At 43.5% G+C, this 20,728-nt stretch overlaps 1 protein-coding gene across 1 annotated transcript in view; it reads left to right on the plus strand.

Annotated features, from left to right (window-relative positions):
• LOC135912824 (guanylate cyclase 32E-like) overlaps window positions 1–20,728 on the plus strand; it is a 265,613-nt gene that overhangs the window by 205,903 nt on the left and 38,982 nt on the right. Inside the window, exons 12-17 of the mRNA XM_065445365.1 lie at window positions 1,805–1,874; window positions 4,007–4,112; window positions 6,863–7,114; window positions 8,599–8,703; window positions 13,170–13,241; window positions 14,302–14,470. Coding sequence (XP_065301437.1) covers window positions 1,805–1,874; window positions 4,007–4,112; window positions 6,863–7,114; window positions 8,599–8,703; window positions 13,170–13,241; window positions 14,302–14,470 — 774 coding nt within the window. The remainder of the gene's footprint in view (window positions 1–1,804; window positions 1,875–4,006; window positions 4,113–6,862; window positions 7,115–8,598; window positions 8,704–13,169; window positions 13,242–14,301; window positions 14,471–20,728) is intronic.

Here is a 20,728-nt window from a genome sequence, read left to right on the forward strand (position 1 = left end):
TATATGCTGCCGTTATCTGAGACCATCCACCCGGGGCGACTGGAATATCAAATCCAATTTGATTAAAACGCAGGCCGAGCTTTCTGCACCTGCTGTAGCATGCATAGCGCGACCATGTTTTTTTTTTTTTTTGCATTCGATAACAAGTTACTCTGGTTATTGTGTCAGTACAGGGAACAGCAGAGCAGGCACTTTGTTTTTTCCCATTTTCATCTTGGTTTCAAAAATTGAAAACATGTTTGCGAGTGCCGCGATATATGTGCGCAATAGCGTAGAGACGTCATTTATTTTTATACTGCACGACCATTCTCCACATCCCGACAAAAAAAAGTGGTAAATCGAAAAAAGCGTCATTAAAACAACCTTTATTTCGTGCTTCTCAACGTGCTCTGTAGCGTTTGTGCATCGGATTTTATTCGTGAACGAATGTACACAAGCTTGTATGACTGCTCTAAAATAATTAGCTGACAAGCACGCCACAGGAACTATTCCTATAACAACTCAAGGTGCCTGCGAACATTAGGCTTTTTGATCAACCTCGCTTCCAATTATTTTCGTTAGTTAGCTTCACGTTTTGTAAAAAGCGCTGGACAAGAAAAAATGTCGCATGGTGTAAACGAAAAGTGCTTTACGAAGGACGACCTAGCGGAACCAAACTACGCATGCGCTGAAAGCAACGACTGCTTTTGGTGCTCAGCCACGCTGTTTAGGTACTTTATCACGACGTGCTAGCTAAAGCGCAAAAATTACTCAGTATTGGAAGCATAACAGCGCCCCGCAAATCTATTCCCTGCAATGTTTTGTTTGGCTTGTTGATCCTTAGTAGCGGCTGGCGCTGGCTTCGCTTCGTGTGACCTCAATTCGAAATTGAAATATCCCTAGGATTTAGGGGCTCCGTCTTGTTTTGTATGTGTATGTTGTCACCTTCCGGCACTTTTCACCCCAACGGAAGTGGGTTCGTTGCACATGAAACTGCCTGGATGAGGTGGCCGATTGGAACTCTTTGCTGCGGTCTGCAATTTTATTCAACTGTCTAACCTAATCGCTCTGGAAAGCCAAATCATTCCCAGAACGAACGGTATTCAGAGCGATGCTGAATAATCTCCCTTGTGCATTTGGGAATTTTACTTTGCTTTCACGAGGTGGCGCTGCAGCGCCATATGAAAGTTGATATGGAGAGAGCGTTAGCTAGAAATTACAAAACTGTCATATGCGGTTTACTGGAACTTTTTCTCTTTTTTTTGGCTTTCTATTTTCTTTGACGTTAGTTTTCATTGAGACCCAAACGCTAACTCCAAAGTACACTGTCTCCAAACGCAGCGCTGTATCATGGCTTATATATATACATATTTTTTTTATTTCTCGTACGTGTGGAGCTTGGATCATCTCTACTCGTCCTGCGCTTTCTCTGGAAAAATGAAAAACAACATGTGCTCTACTAAACAGAACGCATTTTTTGTTTCTTCTTTCACTGATGCGCGTAATAGGAGTATTTTACTTTTACGCGCATTATGCTTCCTATACCCAATTTAGCGTCCGGACATATAGCGGGTAGGTATAGTGAGGCGAGATGGCGCTTCCAATTATTACTCGCCAAAGGCGGCGTTCTTTGCATACGTTTGTTCGCGTTACATTTGTCCCTATTTTTTGTGCATTAGCTTACTGGCCCAAACTGTTCAGCGAACACAAAATTCTGAGACCCTTACGTTAAATCATCTCAGACCGAGTAGCTCTTGATTTCTCAGATTCTGTCTCCACTAGGGCTTACACTGTCAGATTAAAAGATCACTCGATTTGATTTCAGACTGGCGGGTCCTGGTCATCTGCATCACCTGCGCCTGCGTGGTTCTCGTGTTGGGTGTGTTCGCCTTCAGGTGAGAGCCGTATGCAACAGCCGTGTACGTGCATTGTATTTCCCATGTCGTTGGCCTCCTCACATATTAGGGCCTCACCAGCAAGTCGATCACCCACGTAACCCAAGCAATTTTGATTACAACGAACGTTCTTGCAGCCTGACGCTCGGCTGTGCGCTTCAAGTCTTTAGGGTGTCCGGTCATCGTCCTAGAATTCCAAATTGTGATTCCTCCGAACGTTCGTCATGCTCTCAGATGGCACTGTAAGGACAGGGTTTTCTTTACTGACAGAAATATGGAATAACAGATTCGCTGATGACCGTTGAAATGAGAGAAAGCGTAATGGGTCATCAATCCGAAAGTAGGACGATGATAAAAAAAAAAATTCGCATGGACTCCCCGGGAAGAAAGCTTAGCACTTGAAGAAAAATGCCTCCTTCTTCGGAGACCGCGTCCAACGCTACCAAATTTCCGGACTAGTCGCTCTACCACGTGCACTATAAGCAGGAGATTTGTAATTCGTGCAGTGAGATCAAATTTATCGACAACTCGAAACATACAAACACTAAACCAGTAAATCCGTTCTGCTGCCGTATCCGGTGGAAAAAGCATTGTTATCTACGCCTAAGTAGCAACAAGGTACGAAAAGAAATTGTGCACGTTTCTTGGCGATTTGTTTTGTCTTTTATTTATATTTTCATTTCTAAAGGTTTTAAATATATTTAACTTTTTCTTGAAACTGTTAGTAAGGAGAAAGGCGCTTTGTGTTAGAAATCTTTATAGGTTGTAGTTTCATGTAACTTTCGAGTGGCTGAGACTTTTCCATGAAACTTCCTCAACCTTGCTGATTGCCACAGAACCGATTTGCTCGCGCTGTTAAATATGCAATTACACTGTAAAATCTTGCGCTCAATCACTCGGAATATCATGTTGCACAAGTGACGGGCAATATTATAAAATCCGGGTGTTCTAAATTGAGATTTTTGTTACTCTGTACGCTGACTGTCGTGCTGTGTAACTTCGTAGCACGTAAACAAAGGACGAGAGAGAAGGTAAACGACATACACAAGCTTTGACTTACAAGTAAAGGTTTATTTCTAGTACAATATTGTTTTATGCATGCAAAGTCATGCACACGAGCCACATTACAAGCGCATAAAGGGACTAAGGTAAGCCAACAAGAACCACCACAAGTTATGAAGAAGAAAAAATCCTCATGTACGAGTAACGTGCCAGGCTCTGATTGTCATCCATCGTGTACACATGTGACGCGTAGATTGCACAATTTGTTGCCTCACAAGGCGACAGATGGCGCACTCACGCATTGATAACCCCCCCCCCCCCTCCCCTCTCTAGGTATTTATGAAGTCACTGATCTCTGTTTCTGCAGCTTGGGCTATATCTCTCGTCCGCCGGTCAGCGTGAGAATGCAGAATGGGGCATTGCCCGAACACTGTTGTACTACACCCGCAGCTTCTGCAATGCACCGCCACGTGTCCTCGCAATGCGCCGCGCACGTCGTAGCTGGGTTCGCGAAGGCGGTGATCTAAACAACAACCCGTTCGTGCCCCACATCGGTTATCATAAGAGAAGGAAATTGTACAGCAAACTCTTTTCTCTGCATTCTACAAAACGGACCGAAATGCGCGCGTCGCTTTTTTCCTGTATAAACAGTATTATATAAGAAGTAGACCTTTCGTTGAAAGTTAGCGCGTGCCTATGTCGTTTCCCTTCTCTCTCATCATTTGTTCATGCGCTACGAAGTTACATCATCGACTAAAGAATAGCCCAATGTCATGGCCACCAACATTAGCTTAGAATTAGAATATGTACCTAATAAAGTGTAAGTGTTGAAAATGAATTTGCAGCCACATATAGCTTATTTTAGGGGGCACGCTAACTACTCCCTAATAAGACCCAATTTACTGTGAGGCACACTTGTCCGTATCCCAGAACAAAAAGACGTAAACACATTTTATGCGCTGCTACAACGCATCAAGCCCTCATAACCGTGAGGACGATCGTGTAACCGATCAAACTCAATGATATGAGGGCTTTGTAAGGTTCCTATTGTTTGCCGGAGATAAACTAAATCACACATTTTCACGTGGTGTTCGCATGGTTTTATTTTCTCAATGCACCCTTTTGCGCAGGCACTACCATTACGAGTACAAGTTAGCACGGCTCTTGTGGAAGGTCGATATGGACGAAGTGGTGGTGCTCCGAACCAACTCGGAGCTCAGTTTCGAGAACGCAAACGTGAGTACTCACTCCTATGGCCAAGAAAGTTCCCAAGCATGAGTACGTGTCTACGCTTAACTGCTCGACTAATGTCAGCATTGCCATCGTTAATTCGGCGCACTAAGAAACATTACTGTACAACTGAAGCCTTGCCTCCAATCTTCTGGCTACAGCAATGACCCGTTTTTGTTAGAACTGCATGCGCCTGTAATTGTGATGGAAACTAGTGAGGCCAGCTAACATTTCCCTTTATTTTCGATAAATTGTTGTCACCGGTAAGTTGAGGCATCACGGTTGGTTTTATTACTAGCCAATAAGGAATATCACTCTACTTTGTAGCAGGAGACATGGCAGCAGTAGAAGCAGGAGGGCGAGTCTATTTGTTCTTTGTCGTAGCAATGAACGAAGACAAGCAGGTGCTTTTGCTACATCGGTGTCTGGTCGTTGCGATTGAAGTCAGATGCTGCTTAATATTATTGAGTTCTTTCCCAGCCTAATCACTTCCTTTTTTATATTCTAATAAAGCTGCAACAACCTTTATCATCTATCAAAATGTTTCCATACCATTTATTAGCTATATTCTTTAGACTCCTATGTGAAATCTTTGGTGAAGGGCCTTTAAGGGAGTGCATTTCTATCTGTAGATTTGCATTTTTCGTTTGCCAAAATTTTGTTTCTTTTTCATTCCAATTCTCGTGCATAAGATTATGAGTTCACAAGGAATCTCTCTGAATTACTGAACGTTACTAGTGCGCTCACATTCACCTTCCTTGCAGAATAATGGGTTGCACAAGCATTTTTCTTTGTGTCCTTGCCCTACTTGTTTTTGAATATCAGTTTGCTCTTTCGGTAGTATCGTTGCCGTTGTGAACTCGTGCAAGTTCTTCCTCTTCCCGTGCATATCTGCGGAATGTCGCGTGGCGAACGAACAGTTGAGGGAGGAGCTGAAACAGGCAAGGAAGGAGATAATAGGGTTGAAACAATATAGTAGAGGCATGAACCTTGAAATTCAAGGACTTCCGGTTGCAGCTAATGAGGACCTAGGCAAGGCTGCCAAATCTTGCCAAATTCTTGCCAAATCTTGCCAAATATTGATCTTGCCAATTTTTTCGAAATGTTTTGAAAAGCTTTTACTAGCGCGCATTGCAAGCTTTATTAACAAACACAAACTCATATCAGCTTCCCAGTTTGGTATGTCGCAGAAAATCAACAGCAACAGCATTATTAACCATGAAGGAAATTATACTAGAGTCATTTGAAGAAAAAGAACTAACTCTCGGGGTTTTCGTGGATTTTTCCAAAGCATTCGACTCCATAAATCATAAAATATTATTCCTTAAACTTGAGCACTATGGATTTCGCGGCACATTCCTTCAGTTTTTAATAACATATTTAGAGCACCGCCAGCAACGGGTTGTAATTAACAATTCTTCATCGCACTTTAGATCTATTCATTCTGGCGTGCCGCAAGTCAGTATTCTTGGACCTACACTCTTTAATCTCTATATTAACGACATCGTGAACATTGACAACAGCGCTAAATGTATAATGTATACAGATGACGTCAGCATATATTTTAGGGCTAAAACGCTTAATGACTTGGCATTAAACGCTAATGAAACTCTGCGCAAATTGGTCGAATGGAGTACTGAATCTTTATTGAAAATTAATGCTACCAAAACTAAAGCTGTACTTTTTAGACCTAAGAACAAACCACTGCAACATTTACCTACACTAACGCTTCGTTTTCAAAGCATTGAAATTGCGGAGTCAGTAAAGTGCCTAGATGTGACACTGCAGTGTAATCTCTCATAGGACATGCACATCGACAACATGGTTAAAAAAACTTGCAAAATGCACAGGCATGTTATACAGAGTCCGCTCTCTACTACCTCTGAGTGTTAGACTTTCAGTTTACAATGCACTATTTTTATCTAACCTTTCATATTGTCATCTGGTGTGGGGTACAACAACATGGTCAAATACATATAGGTTACAGAAAATACAGAAAAAGGTCACTCGTATCATTCCGAACGCCCCGTTTAGTGCTCACACTCAACCTCTTTTCGAATGATTAAAAGTAACACCAATTAATGACGTATATAATTTATTGCTAAGTAAACGGTATGAAAGAAAACGGAAAAATCATGACGCATTATTTGATGACACAGCTAACTTACGGCCCAAAGCTAATTACTACCCAACACGTAACAACGACGTCTGGTATGTGCCATCCTTTCGTACTAATTACGGTCGTCAAATGCTCCGACATATAACTCCAACTCTTCTTAATCGGCGCAATGAGCACTGAGGACCTAACGATACGGTTTTCTTTTTGCTTTATGTTTTTACTGCAAGTTTGCGCCTCCTTTCTCCCTTTTTCTTTTCTTGTTATTCTTCGTTTTGCATTCTTTAGTGTTCCTAAGCTTTTCGTGTTAATTCTGCCTCCTTCATTTATATGTTATTGCAAGAGGATGTTCACTAATTGTTATTGAATGTGATGTTTAACTATGCACTGTAGTCTTTTTTATTATTGTTCTGTCCGTGTTCTGTTGCTGCCGGTTTTTATGTACGGGGGTGCGCCCCTCTGTCAAGCCAGTCATAGGCCTTTTGGGTGCACCCCTAACATCCCAGATGTTGAAATAAAGGTATTTGTATTTGTATTTGTATCTGTGTAAATATCTGCCGTAAAACCTTGGTGCAAATGTGATCTTGCAGGGAAGTCATTTATGCAATCCCCTTTGTTGTTTTCTGGCTGCGGATCACAGGGCAGCGTCCTAGAGACCACGCGCCTAGGGTTCGCCTTTCCGGACGAGCAGCACTTGCTCAAGCTACGCCGGAGGTTGCAGAGTGCCGCCCCCTGGGGCTGGGCAGCGAACGCAGCGCCGAACGCCGGGACCGCATCGGTGGCGGCACGGCGCGGCCGTGTCGGCTTTTACAAGGGCAACGTGGTTCACATCAAGCACGTCTACAAGAAAAGCGTCGACCTCACACGCAGCATCCGCAAGGAACTCATACAGGTGTGGTTGCAGCAAAAGCTGATATGCTTCAGCGTTAAGCTTCTACGGTAAACGTGGACTCTACCGAGCCGCAGTTGGAGATCCATTTTTTAGGTATCCGTAGCCAACTCACGTTACGGACGTTGCTCGTTCGATTTTCCTTCGTAGTAAGAAGAGCGTACAGAACCTGTCTATTATTTGTCTGCATCGTATTCCATAGTGTGAAAATATAGTTCCTTTCACGAAAAAGCAATGCGTATGCCACCTATTATCGTCTTCAAGACGACAAAAAGAAATGCATACGTGGCGAGAAAATCTTCCTAAATTTCAGCTGGGGCGTTGCACAGTCACTGACAACATCTCATTACATTCTGCAAGAAAGTTTGTTAATAAAGAAACGGTGTCAGATTTTGTTAAAGCATGTCTGCGAGTTGATAGGTGCTTCCTGATTCCGCAAACATGCTTTCCAGGCAACATTATTGACCTGCAATATACGGTGCCTGTGTTTATTTCGTCAGGTAAAGATCGCGAGGCTGTATGCCAAGGTAGGAGCCTGACGGCTTGACACTCACCCGGAGTGACAGACGGGTCCCCGTATAGTGACCATAGCAAATATTAGAACAGTGTGCTCACATAAGTCGGCTCACATTATAGCCGACTTATGGCCGATTGTGAACAACGCTGGCGTCTTAAGGTTGTTTCGAAATGACCAAATTCTATCAGCTCGCTTCCTGTAGCATACAAGTCCCCAAGTCATGGGTATAATATGTTCGACTACGGCAGTTTTAAAAAGTGATGCAAAAGTTGTGTGAATGCTGATTCTAACGCTCTATAAATGAAAAATACAATCCGCCCATGATATTGTTTCTGCGGTGTACTGTTGGCACAAGACAGAGTGTATACCGAATAAAATCGCGGCTACACAATCATCTTTCAAAGATATTCAAACAGAAATGCGTACCCCTGCCATGATATCTCAGTGGCTCCGGTGGTCCGCTGCTCTGCGTCAGGTCACGAATTTTATTCCGGGCCACTGTGGCAGTATTCTGATAATTGCGGAATAACTAAACGATTATGCATCGTGTTTTTCGCTGCATCTTAAAAAGCCCGCTGCAGTCGAAATCAATCTGTGTTCATCTCGTATAACGGCGTCTGTCGCAACTCACTTGATGCTTTAGGATGGCAAATCCCATAATTTCAAAAGGGGGGGAAGTAGGCCGGGCGAAGAAGCAAAAGAAGTCGTGCGCACGTTCTGTCAACTTTGGCCTGTAAGATTGTCGAGAATTTCTGAAAACCGGGAGCATCTGCTATAAGTACATTAGCGATGGTCATTACCGGATATAATGCCACTGCCGTGTATTTGGCATGGGCCCCAAACTCGAGTTTCACGTCCCCGGTGCGCTTTTTTTTCGTTTTCTAAAGCTGCGGTTAGCTTCAGGTCTTGCACGAAGAGCGCTAGGAGCGCTGTTTTGATGGATGCACACCGGTGGCTGTTTCACTTGCAGGTACGCGAGATGAGGCACGAGAACATCACGCCTTTCATCGGCGCTTGCGTTGACCCACCGAACATCTGCATCCTAACCCTCTTCTGCGCCAGGGGAAGCCTCGAGGTTAGTGCATCATCATCATCATCATCATCATCATCATCATTTATTTATTTTTCTTTAAGGACCCCTGCCGTGGTACTACATAAGGGGCGGAGGGTTACAGAAGATAAGAGTAGAAACAAAGATATGGTTGTTCCATTGTTTGGGCACTTGGGAAATATACATTTAGAGTGACCAAAGCTATTTCCTATATTGTCAGGAATATTTTTGTTCTTCTTCTGCGGCAGGTAGCACAGTGAGTATGGTCTATGTATATTGCCTGCATCGTTATTTTTCTCGTTCTTGTCAATTCGTATTTCTTGTATCCTTCCGTGGGCTATAGTTTGCGCTGTCCTATACACCTTATAATTATATAATTATATAATTATAACGCTGCCCTATCTACACCTTAGGCGCCCTATTTATGTGTCGAACGTTTTTTACCCAATTTTGTAATGTCCTTTCAACGAAGGCTTTTACCCAATGTTGTAATGTCCTTTCAATTTACACTATCAGGTAAGTGACATCTTCGTCTTTTGGGCCGGATGACAACCAAAAATTCAAACACTTTTTCCCCAAGAGGTAGACGTGATAACAATAACGACGATACAGTATTCGAAATTGAATGTACAAAATACACTGATTTGTAAGTTCTTCACTTACTTTTCGTGCAAACATTGCATGATCGGCCCAAAATTATATAAATCTTTCTTAGATAGTTCGTAGAAATCGCAAGATGACATGGAAGACAAAAAAAACTATACGTCTTCATGGCTCACAAGATGTAAAGATGAATACACATATTTTGAAGTCTTGGAGGACTCTAAGGAATTAAAACTGATCTAGAACTTGTCTCAAACGAATACAAAAGCAGGTTTGTGGTTCACATAAGCCGCGAGACAATTTCCATCACGCCGATCTATGGCAGGCATCCAGCGAAGAAACGGCAGCATTACAAGAAGAGAGTTTAAGACGGAGCCTCACTCGAAACTTTAAGGCCTGGTCACAATAGGCGGAACCGACACCGACGCTGACAAGAGAACGACAAGACGACAACGCCGGTGATTGGATGAATCATCCGCAGACTGTTTCGCTGAGAAGCAGTTCGTCGCATTAGACCGGCGATGCCGCTGACATGACCTACGACAGCGAGTCGTCGCAGGGTGACAAGCTTTCGTGACGCCGACACTGACCAAAGCAGCCTGCAGATTGTCGTTCGGCCAGTGTTCCTGAGATATATAGGCCGCAGAGCGAAAACATATCACACCGACATCACACGTCGCAGCAGCTGCGCCTTTCTGTACACTTATTCATACTCAAAATGGATGCAAACACACTTTCGAAGTTCAAATGCATGATCGTGAGCGCGTGACATCCGTCAGTGTCGAGCTAGAGCAGGTGTCGATTTTCTTCAGAGGAGGGCCTACCTGCCGCCGAGGAGTTGGTGCACGTTTACGCACTGCCTGCGGGCCTGAGCTAAAAGGCGCGATCACGCTAGGCCGAACGGTGTTTATTTTGGTCTCCCGAGTTGAGTGCACTTCAGTTCTTGCCATAGCGACGTAAAATGAACCGCTCTTCACTTCTCACGGTGCTCACTCAGGAAACGGGAAGCGGCGGCACGGAAAGCGAGAGAACTCGCTACCAAAATTAGTGGGGAGCCGTTTCAAAAGCGTGGCCATTTTGCACCGTTCCGGTGTAATGTGACTCTCATTGTGTTCGCAAATCTGTACGTTTTGCAGCATTATTCAACATTTCATGTGAACGCTGCATGGCTGCCACTGAATTTAAAGCGAACAATGAGCGGTGGCCGTATACCTGCAAGTGCAAACAAATCCGCCGTGTGCACCACTCTAACCCCCACATTAGCACACCGCAAGAAGTTCATGCGCCATTTATTCGCACAAGCAAGCAAACAACTGTACTGTCTGGCCTCTGAGATTCAACAGCGCATAAAATCTGGGAAGCCTTGTCTAACAAATACATTTTTCTTTATTCTTTATTCATCAATTACCCCGCAGCGCTCAAAGGCGTTACAGCAGGGGGGTTACAACATGGAATAAAATATATCTTCATTCACACAATACCCTTGCTTTTCAGTCAGCCTATTGCACTGTTTAATTGTTCGAACAAAAAAGGAGTTGGCATGCATGTTCGTCTTGGCAGGGTACTCGAGGATTTTGCAACTATAATACATTTGCACATTTTCTTTTGTTAAGCCCAATGCAGGCTGTTTACGTCTGCACAGTGTACAAGAGCGCCGACAGGACAAAAAAAGTCATTTCTGGGATAGTCAGCAGATCAAAATTGGTGTTATTTCGCTCTAGTGTGACCTGGTTTTTAGAAGGGTAGACAGAGTTGACTTCCATGCATTGGCCAGCAAACTACTCATGATGCGACTTAAAGGGACTATAAATCGAAACAATAAATCAGTTTAGACTAATGAAGCATTGTTTGAGAACCCTGCGGGCAGTCATTTCAAAAAAGTAGTTTGATTATTAGATGATAAAACGAAGGTCCAAGTATCAGTATTTGAATTTCGCGCCGAAACCCAGCGCCGGTACGTCTGCGTGACGTCAGGGATTCCAAAGTATGTTTTCGCATTTGGGCCACGTTGGCTGAATAAAGGTTTCCGAAACTTGCCTTGTTTAATATTTGGTTCCGTTAGACCACAATGTAGTCAATCTGTGCCGCTATGTATTATTAGTAGGCCCTATAAGATGCCACCAAATTCCAAGACGGCACAGCTCCCAGGTGCGGGATCTCAAGCAGGCGTCGCCACCCGTATTTCATTCTTGCGCTTTTTCTGGCTTGCCAAACGTCTTATCGTTGTAGGAGTGTTGTTTTTCGTGTTGCAGAACGGTAACTTACGGATGCAGAAGAAATCACTTTTCACTTTATTGTCCGTTTAAGCTTAGACCGACCCGTGAGTATGCGTCAGTCTCACTGCGTAGAATTTCAGTGAGTCTGAATATCTGAGTAACGGCGTGTGTCTGAGTGACGGCGACTATCTCAAAAACCTTCGGTTTTCAGATGATAGCGTCCTGTTCACGAACACTAGGGATAAATTGCAACAACTTATTGAAGACCTTAACCTAGAAAGCGTAAGAGTTGGGTTGAAGATTAATATGCAGAAGACAAATCTGGCACGGGAACAAGGTTTCGGGATCGTCAGTAAGCTTCTAGAGCCTGTGAAGGGGCACATTTAAGTCAGTTACTCACAGGGGACCCTGGTGATGAGAATGAAGGTTACAGAAGAATAAAAATCGGTTAAATTGCATAGGGCAGGCATTGTCAAATTGTGGCTGCAATCTTACCACTGTCGTTGAAAAGTATACAGTCAGTGTATTCTACCGGTGCTAACATACGGGGCAGAAACTTAGAGGTTAACAAAGTTCGAGAACAAGTTAGGGATCACGCAAGAGAATAGTCGTTATTTAGTTGTGCATTACCGGAAAAAAAGTAGAGCTGATAATAAGAGCATGTAATGCGTAGGGCAGATAGAGCATGTAATGCGTATGTTAGATAACCGGTGGGTCATTAGAGTTACAGAACGGGTGCCAAAGGCAGGAAATGGCAGTCGAGGACGGCAGAAAATTAAGTGGGGTGATAAAATTAGGGGTTATGCAGGCGCAAGTTGGTATCAGCTAGCGCAAGACAGGGGTAACGGCAGATCGCTGGGAGAAGCCTTTTTCCTTAGGTGAACATAAAAATGGGTTGAAGACGATGAGCCCAAGTGATCCCGCGGCTGAGTAGAGTTCTAATGAGTCCGAGTCCCCGTTAACCCAACTAAAAAGCAATTTGGTGAGCGTAAGGGCGACTAAGACCTTAGCCAAAAAAATATATTTACTGAGTAGGTCTGAATGAGTCCGCATTATTTTGCCGACCTACGCTTCCAGCTGATTTTCATTTGAATCATGCGTCCAAATAAACTTCGAATAACGACTAAAACGTTCAATGAAAAAAAGCGAAATAATCAAGAACCAGAGAAAGAACGTGTACATGAGCGCGAGTCATAAGTTTATGGCACGCACCCTCACGCTGTGCCATGTACATATAAATATAAAAGTCAGTTGCTTGTCAGTAAGATGTTCTTATAGACATGCTACCATGGTTGCCATGCGTTTGCTATTATTGTTAATTGTAAGTGATATTCATAAAAGCAGGCACGTACGCATGCACAATCATGCACAAATGTAACATTATAACTGCTCCCGCTGATTTCCGTTCAGGAAAATGCACATGTAGAAAACTCAGAGTTTTCATTATGCTCCGCCGCGGCTGTTTGGTGAGACCGAATGAAGTACTGCCATGGGGCATTAAAGGGCCCTCCTCAAGTTGCAGGAATTCTATTTGCGCGCCCACTCTGACGATTGGTTTGTCAGAAATTAATCTTGTACATGCAGAACTTTATTACTTGTACTACAGCTGCAAGATTAAGTGTGACCTAACAAATTTAAGATTACAGTAACCTCTTATTACGTATCCTGCAGGATGTGCTGAAGAACGACGACCTCGACCTCGACAGTATGTTCATCTCTTCGCTCGTGGCTGACTTGATCAAGGTGAAAAGATTTTTGCCAACCCGCACACACTGACAGAAACAAATGAAGCTATCGCATAACAGTTATGCTGCACAACACATACCGTGTTGACGAACCCTTCGGCTTGCATTTTGTGCCAGTTGGCCATAACCATGGATAGCACGCTAACACTCTCATTCAGTTGCTGTGTTTTCATTGCAGCTTGAAGCAAGAGCGATTTCGAGGATGTTTACTAAACCACAATGTTCTTTTCGGGAAAATAATTTCGTACTTGTATATCTTATGTGTCGGCACAATTACAGCATAGCATTGTGTAGTTGTCTTCTGAGCTTATACGTGACGCATACTAGGAATAATGGTCTGCATCCTAGACGGGCTTTTATGTTGAAATATGCTTCTTTCTTTTTGCTGCGTCAATAGAGCTGATTCTAAAGACCTTTGCTTCAAGGCAAACATAAATTGTCAAGTGTATTGGTCCTAAATTGAAGTAAAACTAAACTATCCGGTTTTTTTGGTAGTTTAAAAGATTATGGAACCTCCATGCCACGTAAATGAAGAAAAATTAAATGTCTCTTATCCCTTACAGAGCATGCAAATAATAAATTATGTAACTGCATGAACGGCAAAGTCAAAATATGAATGTACAAATCGCTAGGTATTACTCTGCGTGTGTTTATCCCTAGTACATTGCACTCTAGACATCATTAAAAAGAAAACGCAATTAAGAAGTTGCATCTTGATATCGGCAAAAACGCGATCCCAATGATAATGTCTCGTCAAGAAAACGCGTTGTCTCGTTATGATAAGCACACATCTTCGTACCTAGAAGACTTGTGACAGATGCAGTAGTCAACAGAACAACATTGACTTCGTAATGAATACTCTATAGCGTCTTACTCAGCAAAATATCAGGGAAACTAAAAAAACGTTCAGTAGTGACAACCATGGTGCGTCACATAATGTAAATGAAGTCTGTTTAACAGAGAAGAAACGTTTTCTCGTGTTTTTACACTTGTTCAAGGTATGATGAAAGCTGAGCACCATCTCTTTTCTTTCTTTTTGTTTTTTTGCTGTTCTCCAGGGCATGATCTATATTCACGACAGCGAGGTGATGTCCCACGGCAACCTGCGCTCCTCGAACTGCTTGGTGGACTCGCGATGGGTGCTTCAGATCTCAGACTTTGGGCTGCACGAATTCCGCGCGGCTCAGACTTGCGTCCCGCAGGCGGTCTCCGAGAACGCCTATCGAGGTAACCCACTATTCTACCCGTGCAACGTTTAGCGTTCACTCCCTCCACTCCTGTCATAACTGGGTTGCAAACCGTCTCGAATTTGCAAACGAGTCCTGACTTTTAAGTAAACTTCACGAGTCCCGACTAGACCCAATCGAGATGGCCAAAGGTACCGACTTTAGCTCTTTTTTTTTTCTGCGGAATGCAAATCAAGAAAAGAGGTTTCTTTCCTGAATGCATCACAGCTTGATTGCACATTTTTCTATTTTCTCTCCTGCATTCGCGTCAACCTAAACACCACTGCTTTTTTGCTGTGGTTTTAGTTCTCCTGTAGGGCCTGACAGTTCACAGTACCTTTATCTCTACTGGCAGCCGTGTCAGCCAGGTAGCTACGGCGCCTTGTTGGAAATCGCTACACCGTAAGACGGAAAAATTTGTGAAACTGTGTGAAAAACTTTGTTGCACGTACACACTGGCGGCTCCTGAAGATGACAGGGTCGGTCGTCGCCGGCTTGCGGCATTTTTTAACCGCAAAGGTAGTAAAATGCTGTAGCGTTCGTGCCGTATGCGCGAGGTACTGCCCCCGAATCCCGGTGCCTCCGGGAACCCACCGGTTTTAAAGCGAAAGCTTTACTGGCCGCGAACTTGCGATTTCGCTGTGGCTGTGCTCCGAGGAGGCACATGACGTCACAACGCGCGCCTCGCCGCAGATATTTCTCTCTCGCTCGCTCCCTAGTCACTACTGCGCATGCGCCACTAGTAGCACCGAACCACGGGTGTTCCGTCGCTGCGCAGCACCGTGTTCTTAGGCCGCCGCCGTTTCGTATGACGTCACATGGCGTTCCTCGTCGTTGCGTTTGCCTCCGCTCGCTTCGCCAGCTGCGTTGCATGCCTGATAACATGTCAGAGGATTGAAAAGGAGAGTTCGCGTGCTCCGCAACCACAGTTAAGGCGGCAGTATGGAAGGCCACAATTCTGATGAGCAGGAGGAGGCCTGGAACCGACATCAGAACGAGATGAAGAGGAAACATTGCGCCCAGGAAACAAACGAACAGCACGCCGAATGACTGGCTAAACGCCGCAACATAGCTAGACAGCCAGACTAACCTGGACTTGCAATCAGAATTAACCAAGGCTAACCATGCTAGCTTAGCTTTCTTAGCTTTCGCTAAGGCATATTTTGGCATAGCCGAGCTAAGCCACTGCCAATTTTTCTAATAGGCAGAGATGCACCACGATTCAGTTCTCGCTTGTTTACATGGATTTTCATCCCGAAATGGAGCCCTATAGAAATCTGCGAATGACTGCGGGCGCCCCTTGTTCAATCTCAGCTCAGGTGAAGTATTCGAGCATCCGCATCTGCGCTGGGACGCAGACAAGTGCTGCCACCGGGTGCCTATCAGTAAAATGGGTACAGGCGCGCTCAGAGCCCGGTGATTGGCAGCTACTAGGGTTATAGACTCTTGGAGAGACACCCGCCTAATGGAAAGTTGCTAGCACGGGATCACCATGCTACTTTAAAGTACAGCAGTGCTAGTCTAGCTATGGAGCAACCACCTAATGGGAAATTGCCCGAATGGAACCGAAAGCAGCTTTTTCAGATTTGCGTGGTATTAATTTCGTTTTGGTTCTTTAACAGCAAGCATAGTGGCCTGTACGAACCTCTTGACTGATTTCCAAGCACTTTGCTGCGTGCACAGACAGTGTTCCCTCTATCCCGCTTTCCTCTTTCTGTTCCCCCTTTCCCTTCCCCCAGTGTAGGGTAGCAAACCAGACGCTCTTCTGGTTGACCTCCCTGCCTTTCCTCTCCTTGCTATCTCTCTCTCCCTAGCAACGTACCCCGAAAAAGTCGGACGCCTGGTCAGAGGCTGCTCATACGCTTCCTAAAATCTAGTTGGTGTCTGGCGGTGAGTATCGCACCAAGCAACACCTTCAGGCGATCGGAGTGTCCAATCCACTAATCGACATCTGCGGTTTCTCGTGATCCCGCAGGTCTTAAAATATGCGGACTCAAATTTGCGGCAAAAATGCGGTATTGTTGCACTTACATTTTTAACACACCGCCGTTTTGTGCATTGAAGCGCAAGAGTAACGAAACGCAAACACATTTCGTCGCACACTTTGGCGAGGACTATCTCGAAGCTGTGGTCATTTTGAAAGTTGCTTCCGCGTGGATACGCCTGTGGCACACTCACCTGCTGCAATTCGTAAATCGCAATATTGGCCGTAAAGTGAGCAAATAAAAGGATAATTACTAGTTTTTCCTAATTATATTATTGCGCATTTTCATTTCTCGTGGAAGTAATCTCTGTCTCCTTGAGATCTCTGCCTCCTTGAGTAATCCAGGTCAATGGCTAGAACTATACTATCTGGCATAAGTGTGATAGGCTTAGGTGGAGAAGTAATGACTCCTGTGACCCATTCTCCATTGTTGGACACACTATCAAGTACGGAAAGACACGTGGACTGAAATCTATCCTTGAACCTTCAGTGCGGATAAGTGAAAAAAAAATTGTCGCAACTTGCCCATGTACTGAGATTCATTTGCGAGAAAACATGCAGCACATATTTACGTTCTATGTTTTAGTTGCGCAGAGCTCTGTTCTGGGATTTCTGTGCTACAGCCTTTCAGTGTTGTCCAGTACGTGCACGTCGAATGTTCGTTAATTGGAGAGCGTACAGAGCCGATCACTGCGCACGTGTTTAGGACTATCCTGGCTGCGCTCTAGCACACGCGTAAATTGTGCTCCCGATGATCATCTATTCCAAGCACACAGGTTGCCGTGGATTGGCTCAAGGCGCGTATTCTTCAACCTTCCCGCGTCCCCATTCACCACGTGCCGTTCTCGCCCCCGCAAAGGCCTCGTGTCACATTTTGTGAGATTATAATTATCCGTCAAAGTCGTCATCCGTCAGGTGACACACCAGTGGCAAGGCCTTCATTTCCCACGTGATTCCTCCCACAGCCTTAGATGCGTCTAAGTACTTCAGGTGTAAAGCGGAACACCAATCACTTGAATATAGCACTGAAACCGATGACATTGATAATATTGACTGAGACGTGCGGGCCCTGAATACACATCTATACGATGGTTCAGTCTCATGTGCCAGCTGTACAAGGGGCCCCTTTACCGTTCCTTCTGCGCAAACTATAACAAAATATAAACTGCCATATATGACAACATCGACGGCGGTAGAGCTTGCTGCCCTGCGTGGTGCTGTAAAATTTATCACTTATTATTTATTACAATTTATTACAATAACCCGCAGTCGCTTAAGATCATTATAGCGGCAGGGGCGAGGGTGTTGTGTCTGTTTTATTTTTCAGCAACAACCCGGTTTACGGTTACATGTGAAGCCAGACATGGCTACAAAAATGTACAATAAAATATTCCATAATAAAACGTAGCACATTGAAACCCGATGATACAGAGCAACTACATCAAAACAAGAAGAAAAGGGAAAGGAAATCAAATATAAAGATTATTTACAGTGAATTTCAATTCTTGCATTCATGAAATTCGATTATAGAATGGATACTGAATTTTATCAAGTGCTCACAATCACTTCAGTTAAGTTAAATTCAGAAATTGCCTGCGGAAAAAACAATTATTTAAGTCAATTGGTTCTAGAATGTATTTCTCGTACTTTCAAGCCATGGTCTCGTCGTTAAGAGGCGTAGTGCGGCGCCTTATATTTATTTTGATTTGTTGACCACAAACAATCTTGTGGTCCTTTATTCAAGGCATACAGTAAGTTTCCTTAACCAGGCTAAGATCAGTTACAAATAAGAGACCAAGAACAGCAGATGTCCTACAGATTGCTCTCGTTCACTGCAACAAGTACCGTGTCAAATCCAAGCTGCTTGTGCTCGTGGTGAATATTATGAAAGAACTTTAGACGAAGGCATCGCCTACGGCGGCATAGCAAAGGTAGATGCATATTTACCTTCATCAGTGTGACGCTGCTGAGAGAACATGAATCACTGGCGATAAATCTGGCGGCGCAATTATGTATGCTTTCCTGAGAGTCGGTTATGTTTTGCTAATTATGATCCCAAAGCGCGCTGGCGTATTCGAAAATAGGTATTACGTATGTTGTGTATAGGATCTCTTTTATGCTTGTAGGTATACCGTGAGGAGCACAGGCCAAGAATATGATAATTTTATTTCCCTTATTCATCATTCTGGGGGTGTGCTCGTTCCCTGAAAGATTACTTGTGCAATGCACACAAAAGTGTTTTGTCTCTTTCACGCGCGGAAGTCTAATGTTGTTAATAGAATAGCAACTAGGTTATCTAATTTTATCTTTGTGAAACGAATGTAATTACATTTGGTGATAGTCAAAGTTATACTCCAGGTATCACACCACATAAAAATTCTATTCAAATCTGACTGAAAAATCCCTATTCTCTGGCAGTGTTGATTTCGCAGGAAACGACGCAGCCGTCAACGTAACGCCTGATTTGCGAGTCAATTTCTTCTGCAGTCTCATTATTAAATATTAGGAGCATCAATTGTACTAACACAGATCGCTGCGGGATACCCTATGTAACATGAGCTAATGAAGAACACAAACCGTTTACTAAAATGAGTTGTTTGCGGCCTCCAAGATAACTGTTCAACCAGCGGACTACAAGACCAAGGTATGTAAGTTTGTGATTTAAATTTAAGAGACTGATTTGCCGTAAGCCTTGTAGAAGCATAAGAACACTCAGTCTATAGGAATGCTTTTGTCATCTGAAGATATTATATCGAACTGGAACTGCACTAATTGCGTGTCATATGAAAAACCTGCTCAAAATGCATACTATAGTCCTGAAAAATGTGACTGTTGAGCAAGACGTTTTGCAATATTACTACAAAGAACGTGCTCCATTACTTTAGAAGCACCACATAGAGCTGAAATTGGTCGGTATTGTTCTACATTGCATCAGTATCAATAAAATAATTGTTCGCAGTATTAATGAATAACTGTTTCTTGGCCCTTATTTGTGCACTGGTACCACATGTGCAACTTTTGGAACAAGCTCTTTTTCTACTGAGAGCGTGAAGAGTAAGCAGAAAAGGGACTTAACATGCGTGCTCGCTCTTTCAGCCCTGGGCCAGAGATCTTATCGTGGCTAGTCACTTTACCAAGCCTTATATCCCTCAGAAGGCAGAAAATGCCCTCCTCAGATACGGATACCGCCTCTATAAGTTGCGTCACTTGTTGACTGTCGGTTAGCTCCGTATAAATGAAGGCCTTTTGTGAATCCGTCAGGAAAACAAACTTGAAATGGTCGTACCGAGCGATGGCTTTGTATTTGTTTTCTATGATAATTTTCTCAGATGTCATGAGATGGGGTATTCCTAATTCTTGCTTCGGATTACTATCAACTAATTTCGAGACTCTATCGACCCTACTTCTGATGGATGATTATAAGTTTTCGTAGAAGACATTTTTCACTTCCTTAATATTGCTTTTGTATAGACTAAATTTTAGAAATTTCTTCTATGATCGGGGCGCTTTTGTTTTCACGAAAGGGAGCAAATGAGCATCGTGCTTCTTTTTTATAAGGCTACGTATTTCACGAGTCACGTTTGGAACAGAGCATCTTTGATGGAATGTGATCTTCAATCAGGAGCAGTAGCTTTGTTTTTAGCAAGGACCATGAGTTGTTCACATTACATTCAGTGCATTTTTGTTCGAATTCCGAGTAAAAAGTGCTTACTTTGTTTGAAATTTCTTCATCATTTACTTTATTATAAAAGTACACTTTCCTTTTGTTTTATTTTACTTTGTGTAAGTGACACTGAAACTATATGAAACAATCTTGTTGTCCCTTATGCCAGGTACACAGTAAGCATCCTTAACGATGCTAAAATCCTTTACGAATAGGAGATCAAGAAAAGAAGATTTCCCACAGATTACTCTCGTTGAGTCCAACAAGCTCTATGTCAAGTACAAGCTACTTACAAAGCCACCAAGCGCACTATGCAAAGAAAAGTGCGCGTTAATTGAGCTACAGTTCTCTCTGATTCTAATCCATTGATTGAAGTCGCATCCTATTACAGTAATATTGTGAGACACAGCTGTGAGCGCGCTATATTTCTATCGATGATTTGCAACCCAGTAACTTCATCACAAAGTTTGGGAATTTTCAATTCGGACTCATTCCATGGTTCACGTTCCGTGCCAGCCATGCCATTGACACACACAATGAGCTTGCCCCTTCTACAATTTTCTAGGTTTTCATGGCGCGCTTACGGAAAGTTTCAGCACGTGCGTACGTCA

The sequence above is a fragment of the Dermacentor albipictus genome, chromosome 8, assembly GCF_038994185.2.
Source record: "Dermacentor albipictus isolate Rhodes 1998 colony chromosome 8, USDA_Dalb.pri_finalv2, whole genome shotgun sequence".
Taxonomy (NCBI): Eukaryota; Metazoa; Arthropoda; class Arachnida; order Ixodida; family Ixodidae; genus Dermacentor; species Dermacentor albipictus.